We start from the raw sequence: 19,220 nt of genomic DNA, 5'->3' as shown, positions 1-19,220 counted from the left end.
GATAGGGTGAGAAGTTCGGCCATCCGGGAGGGGCTCAGAGTAGAGCCGCTGCTCCTCCACATCGAAAGGAGCCAGTTGAGGTGGTTCGGGCATCTGACAAGGATGCCCCTGGGCGCCTCCTGGGTGAGGTGTTCGGGCATGTCCCACCGGAGGAGGCCCAGGGGCAGACCCAGGACGCGCTGGAGAGATTATATCTCTCGGCTGGCCTGGGAACGCCTTGGTGTTCCCCCGGATGAGCTGGAGGAGGTGGCTGGGGAGAGGGAGGTCTGGGCTTCTCTGCTTAGGCTGCTGCCCCCGCGACCCGACTTCGGATAAAGCGGATGAGGATGGATGGATGGATGGGCTAGTTTTTGGTGCTTGAAAAGAGTTAGACTTGAGGAAAAGATGCTCAAGACCACCTTGACCGAGATGACCGAGAAGCTACAGAGATTGTTTTGTGCTTCCGGGCTGAAGTTTCAACTGCTTTAATGGTATTAATCAGAACTTCAAAGTTATGACTCACTTAAGGATACCGGTGCTTTTAAGTAAAAGGTGTATCTTCTTGGTTTGCTTAGTTGTAACAGTACACACTATAAGGACTTGGTATGTGATATGTGAGTTTGAAGTCTGCCAGCCAAAATTTGCAGCCAATTTATCGTTACGGTCTATTTTGTTTTCACCTTAAGCGAGGAAGCCGGAAATAGTGTTAACTGATTACCCGTATGGACCAAATATGCTCACAGTTGTGTTAAAGTTATTCTACAGATGTGTTTGAATATTTGTGAGAATGGTTAGAGTTACAGTCATGGTAAAAGTAAACCACCATAAATTCTAATGTTTTATGTGTCAGGAAATAATCTAGTTCATTGCAGATAAATACAGCCTGAGATGAACATATGGCATATTACAGGGTGCATATTGCTGCTTATTGATCTGGTGAGTCCAAGTCCATCATTCTAGAGTATAAGTATAAAATCATACAAGACAGTTTTGAGTATTCCCAGGAGTGGATATTGAAACCAATTCACCCCGAGTTCAGAGAAACTGCAATAACTCCAGGAGCTACATCTCCTAACAGACCTCAGCTAACGTGTTAAATGGTAATGTTTATGACAGCAGATAAATTAGAAAAAAAATGTGGCTTGGTCAGATGGAGATGTTTGGCTGTATTGCACAGCAACATGTTTGGAGAAAACCTAAAAGCAGCATATCAACACAAACACCTCATACCAACAGTCAAGCACAGTGGTGGAGGGATGGTGATTCAGGCTCAAGGCGTTGTAAGGACCCAGTCAAATGAATGAACTGAAGCAACACTGTAAAGAAGGGCCAAAACTGTTCCACAATGACATGAGTCGTTTGCGGTGCATATGACAATAAACTTCTTGAATCTTGAATGAGAGACTGACAACATACAGGCTCCAGGGTGGTTCCACATCTACTGAGTCATGAGGTGTACTTAAGTTTTTTTACACACTGCTTCTGCATATTAGCTCAGATATAGTTAAAATAGTGACGCTGTGTAACATGCTGTTCATCTGAGGTTGTATTTATGTAATTTTAAGATTCACTATGAATCAGTTTTATTTATTATTATTTTTAAACAGAAAACCTTAGAAGCAACAGGGTGTGCGCTCTCTTTAGGACTGTATGTCCTGACCAAATGTGTACTCACCAGGCAGGTGCATTTTTATAACCGCTGGACCCAGCGAGGCAAAGCTGCTTCCCCATTTCCTTGTTTACGCTGAGCTAACTGGCTGCTAACAGTAGCTTCACATTTCATGCACTGTATCTGTTAATGTATGCACGTCCTTTGACATTTTTGTTTTTTTGTTTTTTTTACCGTATGTAGGAAATAAGATGTGACACAAGACACATAATCCTGCCATACTACTGTATTCCATCTTTCAAAAAAGAAAGACAAGATTTAATATTACTTAACAATATGTTAAAAGTAGCCAGTTTGGCTTTAGTGTTAATACAATATACACTCTATAACAGACTGATAGTGTGAGTATTGTTCTTTTTCAATTTCATTCTGAAAGTATTCTGATACAAGCTGGCTACAGGTCAAAATAAAGAAAACATAAACTGTAACTGGTACACGTTTACTCAACAGTTTGTTAAACAGAACTTAAAAACCAAAAAAAAAGAACAATGTCAAGTATTACGCCTTCCTCCTTTCTGTGAAATAAGGTGGAAGTAGTTGGTGGGGTGGGGGGAGGGTTTGGGAGAGTGGAAACCAGCTAACCAAGCTCCCTTGTCAATCATGTGATGAGAGGCCGTGCTAGGAACAGGAAACGATGGGATAGTAAGCCACAATATGTCAAATACAGCTTTTAATTCATTACATTTCTCGCTTTTTTTAAGTTTCCATTGTCTCTCTTTTTTCTTTTTCTTTTTTAAGGAAACCTTCCAGACATAATAAGCATTTTTTGACTACAGGTAAGCCAATATAAGAAAATAATTTCAGACCATGGCTTTTTTTTTTTCTTTTCTTTTTTTTCCTTTTCAGTCAAGAGAAATGCCCAACTCAGACTAGAAGCACACAAGCAGGCAGGAAAAATTAATCAGATGTAGAGTAGCATTTTGTGATTCTGTGTCATTTAATTTCATATCTTTTTATTTCTGCAGGTGGATCAGTCCAGATGGGTCTGTGTTGGAACCACACAGTGACAAGAACAAAGCAAGGCAGCGTGGGTGTGATTTGGGCACAGCGGGAGAAGTTCCAGGAGGATAACAGTTGGGTGGAAGTAAAGGGATAAGTGGAGGCAGAGGGTCGGGGTTGGGTTTGTATAGCTGTTAAGGTACTGATTGTGTCCTGACAGTCACTCACTAAACACCCTCAATGTGCAGCAAACGTAGCTTTCTTCAAGCTAAAGTTTGACCAGTTGATGGATAGCCGTTGACGGGTCTGCCGGGCAGAGTCTAAGCAAAATCTGGAAAAGAGAGAAAAGAAGGAAGAAAGCTGACATTAGGCCTTTGAGGTAGGGAAGAACACATTTTAGTAGTGGTCCTCCATAATTTGGTCAAACGCACCTTTTGAAGTACTCCACCTCCCTCTCTGTTTCATCCATTTCAGTGCTATCCAGGTCGATGTCTTTGGGCAGGAATACATCATCTAAAATAAAAATAAAACATTTTCATATATACATACACCGATAAATTCATCTCTCATTGGTCTCATACACATTTTCCTGGTTCTAATCTGTCAGGATTACGTTTCCAAGGTGCTTTAACATTTCACAGCACGTCCGAGTTTGGGATTAAGAAATACTCCCTAGCACTTGCTCATGGTGATCAAACCTTGCTTATTACAGAACATCCAGGAGACAAATGAGGAAAACAATCCAGAACACTTTGTTGTTCCGACTTTAGCAGCAGGACAGGGTAGTCCGGACTTGTACACACAGAAGATTAAAACCAACCTATTGAGCTGTTCATCTTGTCCGCCTTCTTCTTCTTGCTCTTCTTGGTCTTGCCTTTGGGCTGTGGGGACTCTGCGGTCGGAGGTTTGCCGTTCTGCTGGGTCTGTTCGGGCTGGGAGGTTGGAGGGGGAGACGGAGAGGGGTTTGACACAGGGGGGCTTATCCTGTCTTCCTTTGTTTGGGCTAGAGGTTGGTGTTGCTGCCTTTTACCGCTGGCACTTCTGTTATTGCTCCTTTCCTCCCTCTGGGGTTCACTGGTTGGGAGAGAAGCGAGGGCTTCAGCGGGCCTAGTTCGCATTGCTTTGGTGTCTGTTGTAGTGGCAGCGCCATTAGCGAGCTTTACAGGCGCATCGGAGCTCTTGGGTAACTCTGGGGCTTTCTTTACAGCAGCCTCAGAGGTGGGCACTTTAGCGGACTGCTTACCCTTGGATTTACTGCTGACCTCGAGTAGAGAGGAGGTGCCGTTGAGGAGGTCAGGTGGAGAATTGGGGATGTTGGTAAACCCCTTTTCAGCAGCGCAGTTTGGGCTGTGCTGTAAATGGGGCCGGGGTAGTGAGTCAAATCTGGGTTCCTTCTGGTCAGGGAGGCGGATGAGAGTTTGAAGCAGCTGTGACTTTCCATTCTGAAGATTATCTAAGACGTTCTGAGCTGTCTGTTTAAGGGGCTGTGGGTTGTTGTGAGGGGGAGCGGTATTTTCCTTTGCTTTCTCTTTCTTTTTCTTTTTGGCAGCGCGATGTTGCTGCAGCTCCTGCAGTCGGAGCAGTTCTTTTTGAAGCGCTTCTTCCTCTTCCTGCCTCTGTCGCCGTTGCTGTTCCTCCAACAACTGCTGCTCCTCCCTTTCGCGGGCCTCCGCCTCCAGACGGGCCTTCTCCTCCATCTGAAGCACACAGACGTTTACTATTAGTGTACTGACAACTCTGACTCATTATAAAAAAAAAAAAAAATTAGACCACCGAGTTGCTATATTTCCAAGTATTCTAGGAAAGTGGTTTTAACAAGAAGGATAAATACTGGAGGCTGATCAGCAGGGAGTTACCTTCTTTTGTTTGTGCCTTGCACGTTTTGCTGCCTTAGAACTGGAAGCAGGTTTACTGTCAGCACTGTTGATGAACTGCAACAGGTCCTCCACCCGCCTGTGGTCCTCCACCCCTCCATCTCTTTCTATCACCGGCTGCTGTTCCTCGCGCTTCGGCTGTTCCTCTTTGCGTTTTGTCAAACGTAAGCGAAGCTTCTCCCTCATTTCTGCATAGTTTCGACTGGTAGGAGCAGCTGGGGGCTGTGAATAAAACAAAGGGTGTTGCAGTCAATCAGGGTACGGGGGAGGAAAATAAAAATAAATGAATCATTTGGAAAAACAACAAAAACAAAAAAAAAACCACCAACAAGATGTTTATCTGAGGTCAATGCGTTTGCATAAACATGGATGTCTTACCCCGCCATGTCCGAAGAATTCGCAGTAGCAGCAGTCACAGTACTTTCCTTCTTTCTGGTTGGTGGATGTGGAGGTGGAAGAGCTGTGCTCCGAGCAGCTGTCCTCGTCCTGACTCTCCTCTCCATCATATGGTGGATGCTCGTACCCCCCATTCCCTTCACAGCGATGGCCTTCACAGTCAGGATCACTGAAATAAATAATGTTTTAATGTTTCAGTACTTTAAATTCAGTTTCGATTGCTGGTTCGTTTTTACCCTGCGACAAAAAAAATAAGATAAATAACCTTTCCTGTAAAACCAGACAGCAAACTTGCCTGCAGACGCTGGGTGGGGCACTGATGGGCCCATCCATTGAGGTGGCCGGAGGTTCTGCGGGTGGGAGGCAAAGACCCTGGTGGGAGTCTGCAAAGTCTGGGGCTGGAGTGGCCATCTTTGGGAAGGGTTGTGATCCTATTGTTGGAAGGTGCGCGGTGGGTGCTGGGGGGAGCGGGGGCCCCGAGAGAGGAGGGAGGGATGTAAGTCCTGTGGAGCCATTTCTAGGGGTGGTTGGAGTGGGTTGCCTGTGGTCCTCTTTACCTAGATTGTGAAATACGTCATCTAGAAGGGAGGAAAAATGGCCAGAATTACCATATTTACATTAACAAAATAAACAAAAGAAAAAACCCCGCATCATCAAAAACGACATGATCGTGTTCAGAGCTTCCAGACAGGAAAACAAACAAGCCAAGTGTTGCTGACGCATGCTTCGCACGTCAATATCACTTTTTCTAAACCAGCGCAACGCAGTTTTTGCTTGATGACCTCAGTTATTTTTCTCAACCTTTTGAATATTAATTATAATGCTGATATTTATATTTGCTAATTTTTACTGTATATATCAAGCACCATCATTCATTTCACTGCAATACAACGATCAGACATTTCAGAATAAAAAACACTTCACTCCAGATTATCTGAGTAATTGTTGAATGTGTGAAAATAAGAAAGATTTGAATTCACCATTCTGTCAATTCTTAACTGTGCATTCAAGCACAGACACAGTAGCAAACCATGCATAGTAAAACATGCTTGCTACAGTTAACACTGAGAAAAATATAAAATACTAGGCATCCTTCCCATATGCTCTGATATTTGAAAAGGTCAAGGAGGTAATAAATGCCAAAAAAAACCCTACAATAATAGAGAAAAAGAATAATTATCCTGCTGAATAGAAGCTATTATCAAAGCTAGCAACATTAAGTTCTATCAGTGACAGGCAGAATTTGTATGGGATCAAATCTGGATGACACACCTAAATTTTCAAGGGGACTTATTATCAATTAGTTAAATATGTACTCTTACAACGGAGGATGCATAATACACACTGACGAGTTTCCCCATGAGTCAAAAACTCTGGTTTCAGACCCCTAAACGCTCAGTTTCTTCCATTTCTGCCTCTGCATAATACCAAAGACATCCGACATGATACCTGTGAGCACATCGTCCACAGCCGTCAGAGGGTTGTTTTGTTTGAGTAGGTCTAACCACCTTTTTCAGTCAGTTAAAAGAAAGGCAGTTTAAATAGAGGAAGCTAAAATGGTTTGTTTCAAACAATTGATGAACCGAGGGGCTGCACCCGAAAATATTTTGATGTATGAATAACGCAGAGCTAGGGTACAAGAATAAAATACAGAGGTGGAAATGACCACAACGAGTCCCTTTTAACTGTAGGTGTTAAATTGTTTGAGTGTCCCATCATTTATATAACAAAAAGCCCCATCAGTACAAACCTAACCACTACTCCTACTTCCTATATTACCTAAAGAGTTGGGTCTTTTAGATGCTAGGTGGATGGGTGGGTTATTACTTGACTGGACAGTGGTAGCAGTGCAGGACACTGAGGACGTGGAGGCGGAGGTGGCCATCACCACTCGATTCGTCTCCATGAAGGCATCCTGGAAATTGTAGAGACACTTCTTCTTGGCGCCGGTCTTCTTCTGCTCTTTGGCTTCTGAAGAGGAGCATGAGGACGAGGAGGACGATGACAAAGATGATGACAAGGAAGAAGACGAGGAAGGGGGCAGAGGCGTGGGCAGTGAGGGATGTTCCCCTTGGGGGCAAATAGATGAGGTTGGAGGGAGGGGGACATCAGCAAGTGGTGGTCCAAGCATATCACCTGTTGGGTTAGGACAAAACATAAGGGAAGACATTGTCTTAACGATTCTTTTTAAATGATTTCAACATGATTGGTGATTTGTGCCGTGCCAGGGCGGCTCACCTGGAAGTGATTCGGGCAACAGCACAGACGGATTCCAGCTCTTCATCACAGCAGCATCCCATAAATTCTCAAACTTGAGCGAGAGGCACTGCAGAGAGCTGTTCCAGTCACCTGCACCGCCCGCACCGCCGAAGCAGTTCTGGTATACATGCTCTGGTAAAGATGCACTGAAGGCTGGCTGCTTGGCCGCCGAGTGGTTTGATATAGGGTTGGGGGGCAGAGGCTTAAGGTGGGAAAAAAAATGTGATTAGTAAGGGGATGATGAGATGAACAGGTTTGAGTTTGGCACACGAAGTTCAGGACTGCTCTGTTCTCTTTGCTTCTTTCCCCTTTCCCCTAGTTTAGGTTCAGTCTGTCCCCTTGTGGCAGAAAAAAGGAACTGCAGTGACACTAAATGAAACTAGAGTACAACTAATCTTAGCATTGTTCTTGGAACCTTAAAAAAAATCCCCAGTGATAAGGAAATGAATCAATTTTCCCCTTAAAGACACTCTCAATGCTAGAATTCTACATACTGATCGGAAGAATACAACTTACGTCTACCTCTAAAAAATTGTTATCCTCACCTTGTTGTGTGTGAGAGGTGGGCTTGGTGGGTAGAGTGTGGGGTGCAGGAGGGGCCGGGAGAAGTTGTGTAGGGGCAAGTGGCCGTGGATGTGTGGGTACAAGTGGAGGGCGGGGTGTGCAGGGGGGGTCTTGCTGTCTGTGAAGAATTGGTGTCCCACAGCGGGGGGAGGAGGCGCAGCGTGGAGCCGACTTGGGGGCAAACACGTGGCAGGGCCCAGGGTGGAAGAGCTGGGGTCCTGGTTGCACACGTGGCACTCGCAGGCATGCTGGACCTGCTCTGCCTGAGGGTGGGGGTAATATAGGTTTGAAACACGTTGATTTTAAAGAGTAATAATAACTAAATCATGTATCAGAATGTAGTAGTGGAGTTCATTTTTCCAATTCAGCTCCGTCGAGGATTTCTTTTTTTTGTTTTTGAATTAGTGTGACTACACTTCCAAGTTTTTATCTCCGCTCTTACATCAGAATTACAACTGATGTGCTTTTTGTGTCATATGAACATTAGTAAAGTGGTTCAGGTCTCATCAGTGCCACTGCACGGATACACGGATGTCTTGCCCTGCAAATAAAACACCTTGTTTCAGTAGTAACAGCTGTACCTGGAGGTGGCAAGGATCGTAGCCAGATAAGTGTGGCATTAGCTTTAGTTATAGACTTTAAATAACAAATGAACAAATAAAATAAATAGCAAATGTCTTCTCTTCTAGTCTTTCATCCACACAAATAGTATAAGGGGACTTTTGTTGATGCACAGATGACCGCGTCTAGTGTTTGTATAGTAATACCACTCATATTATAATGGAATAGCAACTCAAATTAATACTGAAACCACTAGAACCGCATTGAAACTGAAATGAGCAAACCCAGTCTAATCTATAACAAAAAAAGCAAACAAAATTTAAATTCATGTAACAAAAAAAAAAAAACAAACAAACAAAAAAAACCACACTCCTGCGATAACCCCGGGACCCACAGCAACAAAGAACATTCTTGTCCTGTGATCATTATTTTTAGATCTCTTGTCACACAATGAGTGCATCTGAGCATATGGCCCTTAAAGGAAAGACGAATGAAGGCTCATTGTATGTGTATAAATACCTGTTGGTGGTTGTAGGAGGGTGGAGGACTATTGGTCTTTCCTGAGGAAAGCTGTTCCTGCTGCCCTGGGGGCTCCCCACCACCGTCACCATTAGCTTCCTCCTCGTCACCCTCCGATGAGCTGCTGCTGCTGGTAATGCGAGGAGACTGACACAGAGAGGTGCAGAACAAAGACTGAATCAGTATGTGAGGACCCGCACACAAAACATTTCCCAAATTACCCGTAACCTACTCATAATGAACTGCAGCTTCATCATCCAGAAACCCGGCAGGGAAATTCACAGCTAATCTTGGGCATTTTTTTGGCTGTAGCAGACTCACCCCTGTCTTTAGCGCCACGTTTTCACCTTCCCCGTTGATGTCGTTATGGAGACCGTTCACAGCAGCAGTCACCACACCGTTGTCCTCATAACCACTCATAGGATACATGTCCCCAAACTTACTGGACAACGGAGGCACTTCGTCATCATCGCTAATGCTAGAACAAGAGAGAAATGAGAAGTCAGGAGGAAGAAGAGACTATTTATGGAAATATCAGTTCCACTTTAATAGCACTTATTTTTATGTTAACGCTAAGATTGGGGAAAATGCTAATACCAATGATTTTAAGATGACTTACAAAGTGTTGGTGTCCCCTTCAGGCAGAATGAGTCTCGGATGCTGCTGGATGGTGATGGGAGAACTGGAGTTGGAGCCGGACGCTGAACTGCCGGAGGAGAGGCTAGGAGGGTGTACCTCTGTCAAGAAGTCCCGGGGAGGATCCCCTTGCATGGGTAGTTTGATGTGGAGGTCCTCAGCGATGGGAGAGTCCATTATGCCACACGTTAGGATGTGAGAGAGGCTACAGTCGTCACATGTGCACCTGTTGAAAAAAGTTGAGACAAAATTTATATTGTGATACTGATTACAGGACTCTCTCAATAAAGTTATTTCATGAATTATTTTGAAAAGACAGTTCCCACACAGTCAAATGAGTTAGGTGGCTTTTTTTAATGCCTGAAAAATGGTCTTCGAAACATCACTGTTGCATGTTGACATCTCGCTCTCCCATCTTTAGGTTCTATAGCAGAGTGAAAAAAGTCTTGAGCCACACCAGTGACATGAGCCTCACCTCATGTCACTGCTGTTTTCAGCCCACTTCTTGTGTAATTTGGCATACCTCAGCCTTGGCTCCCCATTTCTCCCTCCCTTAAGAATTGCTTCTTGATAGCCACCCTTCCACCAACATCATTTCTAATGAGGCTACAGTAAACAGTAAATGGCTACAGTGTCAGATCTTTGCTGGATTGGTTTCTACTCTATAAGGACATGACTTTCAGACGCTGTTCATCTGCGTTTTTTTCCCCTTTCAAAGTTTCTCAGGAGACCCTACACAGCATGTAGAGATGTGCCATGTTTTCAGCTAATAGCGCTTTGTTGTTGCAAAGACACCAGTTTAGACCTTCAAACTGTTATCTTATCATTTTTAATAGAAATTGCATTATGTGTAGACAACACTGTTTCATCCTTTGAGTTCTTATGCTGGAATGATTCATAGGTCAGTGTTAGGTGGCTAACAGAAAGAAAGGAAACCTCTGAAAATGCTCAGGTACAAGGACTGCACTGAAAAAGCCTGAAAAAGACTTAAACTATTGCTCGAGCCCACAAAAAAATAAAATAAAATAAAATAAAATTCTGGCTCCCTGGAAGCAAAATATAAAGAAATGGCTCAAGACTTTTGCACATAATAATAATGATAATAACAATAATAATAATAATAATAATAATAATAATACTACCAGCAAGTATTCTTTTCATTTCTTCACAACTAAACATTTGGGAGCAAAATCCTTCATCTGACAGGATCATAACCAGTCTGTTCACTCATTTTATACATGTTATCCTTTTTTTCCCCCCGTGAAGATAATTTGAATTATGTTTGAAATTCACTGGACTGAGAGTAACGTAATTCCAGCCCAGACAAGGACACGCCACTGAATCCTGACAGCTCACCTTCTTCTGTAATTGCAGTTTGGACAGTCTGGAATACTCAGACGAGATGACAGCATTCTCATAGTGTCTGTGAAGTTGTTTTCTCCGGTGGGGGATTTCTTACTGTTGGGTAACTACAAAAAAAACAAAAAACAGGAACCATTACATCGCTTTGAAGGACACAACTGTAAAACTCCATTGTAAAATGACAGCGTCATAATCACGTGCCGTACCTGTTCTTCTATAAACCTTCTTTGCTTAAAGAATTCCCAGTCCTCTTTCAGCATTCCCTGCTTAGTCTTTAAAGTCTGGAAACGGGCAGATAATAAGAATCAACAAAGACTTAAGAAGCTTCACAAATCAAAGAGTGAAAAAAAATATCTATAAACAGTCACACACAGTTTTCATTTCACTTACATTTTTGCTAATTAAAGACTTGTGTGGCTCTGTTCTTTGGTTGGTAATATTCTGACCCTCCACCTTAAAAAGCATCTACAAAAGAAACATGTTACACAATTTATTATTCTCTGTACTGAACATCAGCGTTACACAAAACATTCTCTTACTGCCCTGCGTACCTGTTCATCCACATAGTCATCAATCCTCTTCTCGCACTCCTGCCACTGAGCAGCCACTGAAGCCATCTCCTGCTGCAGTTGCTGGTAGCTCTCTAATAACGTCCTGTACGTATCTTCGTTGTATGAATCATGGGAAGCTGTGCCATGCCTGTAGAAAGAAAAAACAAAAAAACAAATAGGGATTAGGGATAAGCCTGCTGGCTTATGGCTCAGTACTGTGGAAGCTTGTTCAAAGGCAGCATCTGAGAAAGTAATGTGCAATTTGGGTCTTTATTAGCAATCAAATCATCACGATGCGCGTCTAGTCATAGAGTCTCTTTAAATAGAAGCGATGCCTTACTTAAGCTGTGCAATGAGTGCCGGTAAACTGCTGTGTAAGATCGGTTCGGCGAAAACCAGATTCTCGAAAAGGTGTTTGTTGTGCAGCTCCCAGGTCACCTGAAATTTCTGGAGGTGCTCATTTTCCTGGGGAGGAGCAAAAAAAAGGAAATAAAAGAAAAGTTAAGAATGCGATGAATATGTCAAACATGTTATCGATGTGGGGGAACAACACGCAGACGAACCAGGGTGAGCAGGAAGCTGCTGATGGTTCGTGCAGCTTGACAGAGGGCGTTGTATTCCTCCAGCAAAAGGGAAATGAACTGGTGGGCTTGAGGAGGACCTTGGGCTGCAGCTATGGTCCCAGATGGTCCCGTGTTCTTGGAACCTGCAGAAAGGTGCTTCAGTAGACGCACTTTCATTTCCAAGACATATTCCCGAGCCTGCTGCTCCAACCGCTGGTAGAGCTGATAGGGATCCTTTTCACAGAGTCTGCGGGAGAAAAACAATAAACATAATGTGGGAAAAGAAAAAAATTCCCCATCTATTGATGCTACCAGCACGTAAAACTCTTTCTCTTGTAACACTGTCTGTACAGTTTAAAATCTCCCAGTATGAGTCATATAGTTTCCTCAAATACTCAATTACATCATATTAAGTAATCAAATTGGCCTTTTATGGGCCTGTGGACTTGTTCAAATACACTGGAAACAAAACAAAACAAGGCAGCAGTTTCACTTTGTTGACATCACCGCAAAGGCTCCCACGCCTCTGGTTGCTTTTAGAGAAGCTCCCTGTTAACAGGGACCTCTAGTGGCCAAACACACCCCTGAAAGAAAGAACTGAGAAAGAGAGGCGGGATTTCTGGTCATGCTCATACCTGTCCACCAGCTCCTTCATGCCCTCCTTGTCTCTCTCTAGAGGCTGGTCGTGGTCATCTGCAAGTGGCGTTCCCGTCTGTCTGTAGATGTAGCGCACCAGGTAGCGAAGCTCCGACCAGTGGTTCTGCAGCTGCTGCGACTCCCTCTCCGACTCGGCAGAGATCTCCCTGTAATTCCCACGAATTCATTAAGAATCAGTGAAAAAAACAAAACAAAAACAAAAACGCAAGGAATCAAAGAGTCAACCTGAACTGACCGCCTCTCGTTGCAAGCTTCACAGCTGCACACTGTATCAGCAGGCATCGGCGTGGTGAGGTCCGGGGCAGGAAGCATGGGTAGAGTAGGCGCAGCAGTGGTCAGTCTGTCCCCTGTGGCTGCCTCCTGGCCCAAGTTTCCATTACCCACAGGCATGTGCAAAAGAAAGTCCTGACTCTGTAGGCATTATGAAGAAAAACAAAGACATCACAATAAGACATTGAACAAATCCAGAAACATTTTTATTTGTTTACTGTGATGCTGATCATTTATCAGGAGCCGATGGTGACACTGGGCATGTCACACGGCTGTGCAGAAAGCTCAAAATAATGTGCTAACATATAATATGAATGTCAATCACTTCTCTGTATTTAAGAGCATTTTTTTAATCATTTCAGTTGATTCCTCTTCAGTCTCTTCAGCTGTGGCTCTCATGAGGTAATCTCTGATCATCTCATGGATCTGGGTCTGGACACTGACATCTACAAGGCCCTAAACTTGACTGATCTGATATGTCCAGCACCACATGACGCTCAGCCTATTTGGGTTTATAAGGTGCTGGACAGTAACTACAACTGGGATGAGCACATAGTGCAGTCTTTTTTTGTTTAGAGAAAAGTTACAGTTACAATTGGCAAGTATCAGGGCCGGGATCAGCCAACCACTGTGAGAACTGACTTATAATGTCACACCATCATTCACTCATCACCAGAAAAAGCACAGCATGGGGCAGAGTAGATAGAGAATATATGCGCAAATTTTCTTTTCTGCAGCTATTTCAAAATAAAAGCTCTCCAGTTGCTTGGCCCCCTTGACTACAGGACCATAATGCTGTGAGTCAGCAGAGCACGCCCCTGCAGTTAGGACGCATTTAACAATACATTTAAGAGGAAGCCAAACCCAAGACCACCATCCAAGGCTAACGCACCAACAACTATGAAAACATAGGACTGATCTCCATAAAGCAAACGCTTGGGAGTTTTCAAAAGCAAAGCAGAATGACCATAAAACAACTCAGACTGAGACTTTGGATGAAGAACAAAAATGTAGGTGCAATCTTACCACCTGACTACAAATAAAAAGCAAAATTTCTTTTAGAATTTGCAAGAACGGAAACAAAGTCGAGTCGTTGCCTTTGTAAATTTGGCTGTAGAAAAGTGTTTTTATTAATTACAACTAATAATCACTCATACAAACATTCAACCAGGAAAATAAAAAGTCACTTTGTATTATAGGGGGAGAAAAACCCCCCCACTGATTTCAAATCAAAAGATTTTTCCACAGGCAGTCGGTCATAAAGAAGCTCTTTATATACAGAGTAACTGGAGCGCACATGCACACTCAAACACACGTCATCTTACAACACAGGCCTGAGAGGATATTTACAGTCACACTTGGGTGTGCAAAGGAAAAAGAGAGAAAACTAATTAAGACTACGACACCAACACAGCCACTTATTTTCTTAATTAATCATTAGGAGTATTAAATGTGACTGTGTTAAAATAAAGACTTAAATCATTATGTATTATGATTTTTATAATTAGTTCGTTAATTTTTAGATACAGATGCATCTAATGCCATAATCCCAACTACATTTTTTATGTACCATTTATTATATATCAAAAGCATTTCATCCACTGAGATACTTTTTGTTTAATTAATGTAATTGAAAAATTGAAAAAGTGCACATTTCAAGCTGAAGCGTCTAGAAGCCGCTACCTCGTTGGCAGAATCAATTCAAGCTTGTGCAATCTTATTATTCTGCTTCCATCATTACGTTCTTACAGCAGCAGCTGCTGCTCACGATGGCTGCATCTGTTTCGGCCGTTCTGGCAAAGAACCAGAAGTGCCAGGTGAACGCAGGAGCTGCATCATCCACTGAAAGACCACAGCTGTGCACGTTAAACTGCAGATACGTGGCATCCGTGTTGAGCCAGATAACCGACTGAACAGCCGAATCGAGCAAAGGCTTGAGATGCAGCACTCTCTCTCCATGCACAAACTCTTTATAACTTTAATTCTCTTCACACTCATGTGACTTACCCCCAAAGACTGCTCTAGAGTAGTATGTCGGTCCTCCTTCTCCACTGTGCGCCTGCAGTCAGAGCAGACCCACAAAGGCAGCTGTAGGGCACTGGGAGTCTTGGCAGGCTGTGCCATACCGTTCTGGCCTGAGATGCCTGCCTCTGAAGGCACGACAGTGTCTTTACGCTCACATCGACACAAGAGGCAGCGGTCACCAGCAGTGTAGGGCGCCCGCTGGTTCAGGCCAAATGTGAATGGGGTCTGTGGTGGGAAGGAAAAAAATATTAGTTTACATTAAATCATTGTGTTTGATTAAAATCCCATAGATAGAAATGCAGTGGCTATTGTCATTTATTACTTAAGGGAATAAATAAAAGCAGACTATTTTTTAGTAGGAAAGTCAAACTAAATTCTTCTTCTTCTAATAATAATAATAATAATAATAATAATGATAATAATAATAATAATACAGATGTTAGTTTAGGGGAAAACTCAAGTTTGTGATCACTTGAACTGCTGGCCAATCTAATATTCACGACCCAATGTACTCCAGGTACAACAGCTGTTTGAACAGGCCCGCTGTACTTCATTAAAACACTGGAACTTTAACACAGAGTTCTTTCAGTGAGTGAAAGAAACAGGGCACAAACACGTAATTAGAAGCTAGAGGCTTCAATTAATGATATACACACTGACCGCTTGTGATGGTGGGTGGGAGAAGAAGGTTGATTTCCATCTATTTCAGCTACATTTTAAAAGTGTACTCCTGGAGACTGTGACTCAGTGAGTACTCTGGGTTAGAGCGGGGCAGCTTTACACTTAACAGAATATCAGCATCTATCCAAACATGATATAGCCTCCTAGTACAGCCATGGTATGAATTTCAAAATCCTATGTTTCCTCCTTCTTAAATTATCGCATTCACAAACTCAGGTGTCGATATTGTAAATTCATTTTTTTTAAATCGGCGTAAGAAAGTAGCTGAACATTGTGTGACACATGTTAGTTAATCATTTACTCATTTGTGTTGTATCCAACTGCTCCTGATCAGTGTGTAGTGTTTCAAACAACAAGCAGGAGAGTTGTAAAGTGCCCTCTGTTGGACAAACTATGCAACGCCAAGTCTCATAACATAGTTGAAGGGCATTTCTCGCCCTTCTTCTTTACCTTTTTAATTTCCATTTATATATTATATAGCCATTTATTATTATAAAAGATCAGCAAAATGCAAATATTTGCAGACAATATCTGCTCACTGATCAATCAGTTGGGTTCTCTATGATAAACAGTACATTTCCTACATATATTTCCTCGTTCCTTGTTCAAGCTCATGTTCATAATATGTGTTGTATGTATTTGAATTCTGAGGAAAAACGTCATTAGTAATAAGGGGGAAAAAGGCAGTTATTAACACTTAAACCCTACTGTAAAAAAAATAAAAAATACAAATGCTGGAGCATCTGAATGTATGAATAACTCTGAGGCAAGTCCTACCAAATATGAATACGTTCCATATTTTAAAATGACTGGATTAACAGAGACACTGAATGTTTAAATCTTGAGTGGGTTTCCACCATTTAGCGTACCCACAGTTCTATTGTCAAGGTGTGTATTACACTGGTAAACTGGACATGTCTTCGAGTGACAAAGTGTTCTGTACCATTGAGTGGATTCTGAAACCCTTTACCTGAAGGACTCCAGAGAAGTCAGCATTCACCGGTCCTTCCGTAAACTGTGGTGTGACGCTGCTGTTCACTTTGACCTGATGGACACAAAACAGCTCATAGTTTACAATGACCTCATCCCTATCTATTTATGCAGGTGATCAATTACACTATGATGATGACACAATTTCTATATTACACCCCGAGCTTCTAATGTTTTCTGTATTATTTTCTGGGTTTTATATTAGACAGCATATATATTTATACTGATAAACCTCTCATAGGTTCACACCTACACACACTGGATACACAGAAAACATAAACAAAAGTGTCCACAAATGATGTACACACATTTAAGGAGTCAACTCAGAAAAATCATAGCAAAACATGATCTCTTTCTAGCCATGCACAGACTGGCAGAATAGTAGTCATAACTGATCATTTAGACTAAAGGATTAAATTCAAGCAGTTTCATGTTATGTAAACTTAAACGACAAATTACTGTTGCTGCTGCAGGCTGACACAAACCACCATGGTAGTAATCGGTGCTGTGAGAAAAACAGGTTGGCTCTCTGTGCATGTACTGTTAAGTATTGGTAATAACTGACATTTAAAAATAAAAATGAATACTGCAGTAAACATGCACATAAACATATTGCAAATGATCCAATACCTGAAAAACTAGGACTCCAGTTTATATCAAGGCTCTCTTCTTTTTAGTAACTGCTATACTGTCACCTTGCACTATATAGTATATAAACATGTACTACACAGTGTATCCTTACTTTATGGATGACTAAAGTAAGGTCTGAAGTGCTAATAGCATTCGTTTTTCTTTCACTGTGTTTCTCTCACACACCGAGATAGAGCGAGGCTGAGTCACTGAGATAGGTGCAGATAGGCTGGTGTTACTTTGAGGAATTAATTCTTAATTTAATTACCGTTGCGTTGTCTTGAAAGTTTTTCAAGCTAACACTAGCTCCTGCACTATGACTCACAGGTGTTTCTCCTGTTTAGCATAGGCCTGACTGACTGACTGGTCTTTGTTTAAGCTTCATGATATTTTGTGTACAAAATGAGTACACAAAACAGCATTGGCACCAAGTAGTCACATTTGTTTTTCCATAATGGTTTAGCCAAGAAATTTCTTGTATCATTTACCTTATTAGTGTAGCAGTGAATTAACAAAGTTAAAATGAATAAAGTTAAGTTGAAATAAATGAAGATTAGTATGACTAGGGGCATTTTTCTTTATTTTCAGCGATATTATTGTTACTATGAATTCTTCTGCCCACTTGTAGCGGAAAATCTGATACTGTAACATCACTAATCCCAAACAAACAACACACACACACACACACACACACACTTTCTACGTGAGAGACCAGAATAGCTACAAAGGTACAATAAATGTACACAGAACCACAGACAGGACCTAGTTTCCTTCGATGCAGAATACAAAACACTCAAGTGTTATTTACGCGACCCATTAAGCTAACCAACATCTCCGATCTTGTAAATAGCTTGCTAACCATCTTAAGGTTTCACTGTTAAGTTTCACTATCGTGGTACTGAAGTATACGGGCTCATTAGGCTAACGTGGACAACTGGAGGTAGTCGAGTACTTTAGCTGGTCCTCTGGAAAATATGACCAAGTTAAACTCAAACCTTTACAGACTAGAGAAATAGAGAGAGAGAGAAAAAAACGATGGAAACTCGGAATTTAAAAAACACAAAACCAAACGGTGATGAATTGTTAGTGCTCTTGACTGTTAGCATAAGCTAGCATCAGTGTTTACCTAGGTGATAGCAGCCTTTGAGCCACCTATGTTAATCCTAATGTTATTCCCAAATAACTTTGATTCGAGCAGCCCAATCTATACCTGTGCTACTTCTATATAAAGAAGAATATTAGATCAACCTAATGCTTTATTGTATCTAAATCGTTGTCGATACACCTACGACCTCTTAACTTAAGCTAACGATGGTAGTGCCAGGATTTCGCCAAGACTTTAGTAAGTTAGCCTGACGTTTAAGACAGTGTGTTATATTACACTGGGGACTGTTTAACTGCTGGAGATTATTTCACAAAGAATAAACAACTATTATTAGCTGTGATTAAGCCGGTTAACTACCAGCTACGTTGCACTTGTTAGTTAGCTAGCTGCCTTCCTCGCATCAGTCTCGGGCCCAAATCAGATGTGTCGTTGATAACGCTCCTAGCTGCTCGCCCCTGTTTTGACATCCAGTAGTGTGACACTCTTACCTCGTCGTTTATGCCCGTGATGGATCCTATATTCCCGCTGCCTGCACTGCCAGGTGTCAAAAAGCTGACGACAGAGGCAGGTGCTGCTGTTCCCTCACAGCCCAGGGCCGAAGCAACCCCGGCCTTGCCACCGCTGGTATTGCAGACAGCACTGCAGCTACTGCCACCGCCCCGCTTGTTCTTCCTGCGTTTAGCCCCCCGTTTAGCATCGGTTGGACTCATTTTTCCCAATAAAAGAAGCGAGACAACTTGCCGTCCAGACTTAGCAGAGTCTCAAGTGGAATGCCTGTTGCAATCACTCGCGTATAAATCCTGGATAGCAGTATAGAGACTCTCAAAACGGCAGACACTCAGTTCCATCAAAGTGCAAGCCGACTTCATATATTCCAATATGGCCTCTGACTGGACTGCCTCAACCAGGGCTCGAGATTGCGTCGAAACGTAAATTTGCGTCCCCACCCAGGCGCTCATGGGAAATTGAGTTTGCCATGGCAAATCACTT

General features: G+C 42.5%; 1 protein-coding gene across 2 annotated transcripts; it reads right to left on the bottom strand.

The window, feature by feature from the left end:
- Positions 1 to 1,859: 1,859 nt before the first annotated feature.
- Positions 1,860 to 19,131, bottom strand: fam193a (family with sequence similarity 193 member A). Of its 2 annotated transcripts, none has more exons than XM_031729792.2 (23): positions 18,719 to 19,131; positions 16,476 to 16,550; positions 14,807 to 15,049; positions 12,765 to 12,940; positions 12,508 to 12,675; positions 11,873 to 12,119; positions 11,650 to 11,774; positions 11,310 to 11,457; positions 11,149 to 11,223; positions 10,965 to 11,039; positions 10,753 to 10,865; positions 9,380 to 9,622; positions 9,082 to 9,238; positions 8,761 to 8,907; positions 7,662 to 7,943; positions 7,096 to 7,318; positions 6,637 to 6,993; positions 5,153 to 5,435; positions 4,840 to 5,026; positions 4,444 to 4,683; positions 3,408 to 4,284; positions 3,019 to 3,100; positions 1,860 to 2,918 (listed from the first exon to the last, which is right to left on the bottom strand). In XM_031729792.2, exons 1-23 carry the CDS (start codon positions 18,938 to 18,940, stop codon positions 2,825 to 2,827), a joined length of 4,839 nt encoding a protein of 1,612 aa, XP_031585652.1. In that variant the 5' UTR covers positions 18,941 to 19,131; the 3' UTR covers positions 1,860 to 2,824. The 2 variants fall into 2 exon arrangements, with proteins under 2 accessions (XP_031585652.1, XP_031585653.1); XM_031729793.2 differs by having other exon boundaries at positions 6,685 to 6,993.
- Between the last annotated feature and the right edge of the window lie 89 nt (positions 19,132 to 19,220).

Source organism: Oreochromis aureus, linkage group 6 (assembly GCF_013358895.1).
Source record: "Oreochromis aureus strain Israel breed Guangdong linkage group 6, ZZ_aureus, whole genome shotgun sequence".
Taxonomy (NCBI): Eukaryota; Metazoa; Chordata; class Actinopteri; order Cichliformes; family Cichlidae; genus Oreochromis; species Oreochromis aureus.
This window is presented reverse-complemented; position numbering and strand designations above follow the sequence as displayed.

Bases quoted from the DNA above. Each gene is read 5' to 3' on its own strand.
- fam193a (XM_031729792.2), bottom strand. From the start codon at position 18,940: ATGAGTCCAACCGATGCTAAACGGGGGGCTAAACGCAGGAAGAACAAG. The intron at 12,941-14,806 runs GTAAGTCACATG...TAATGCCTACAG, and splicing joins CTCTAGAGCAGTCTTTGGGG to AGTCAGGACTTTCTTTTGCA. The intron at 11,040-11,148 runs GTAAGTGAAATG...GCCCGTTTCCAG, and splicing joins AGTCTTTAATTAGCAAAAAT to ACTTTAAAGACTAAGCAGGG.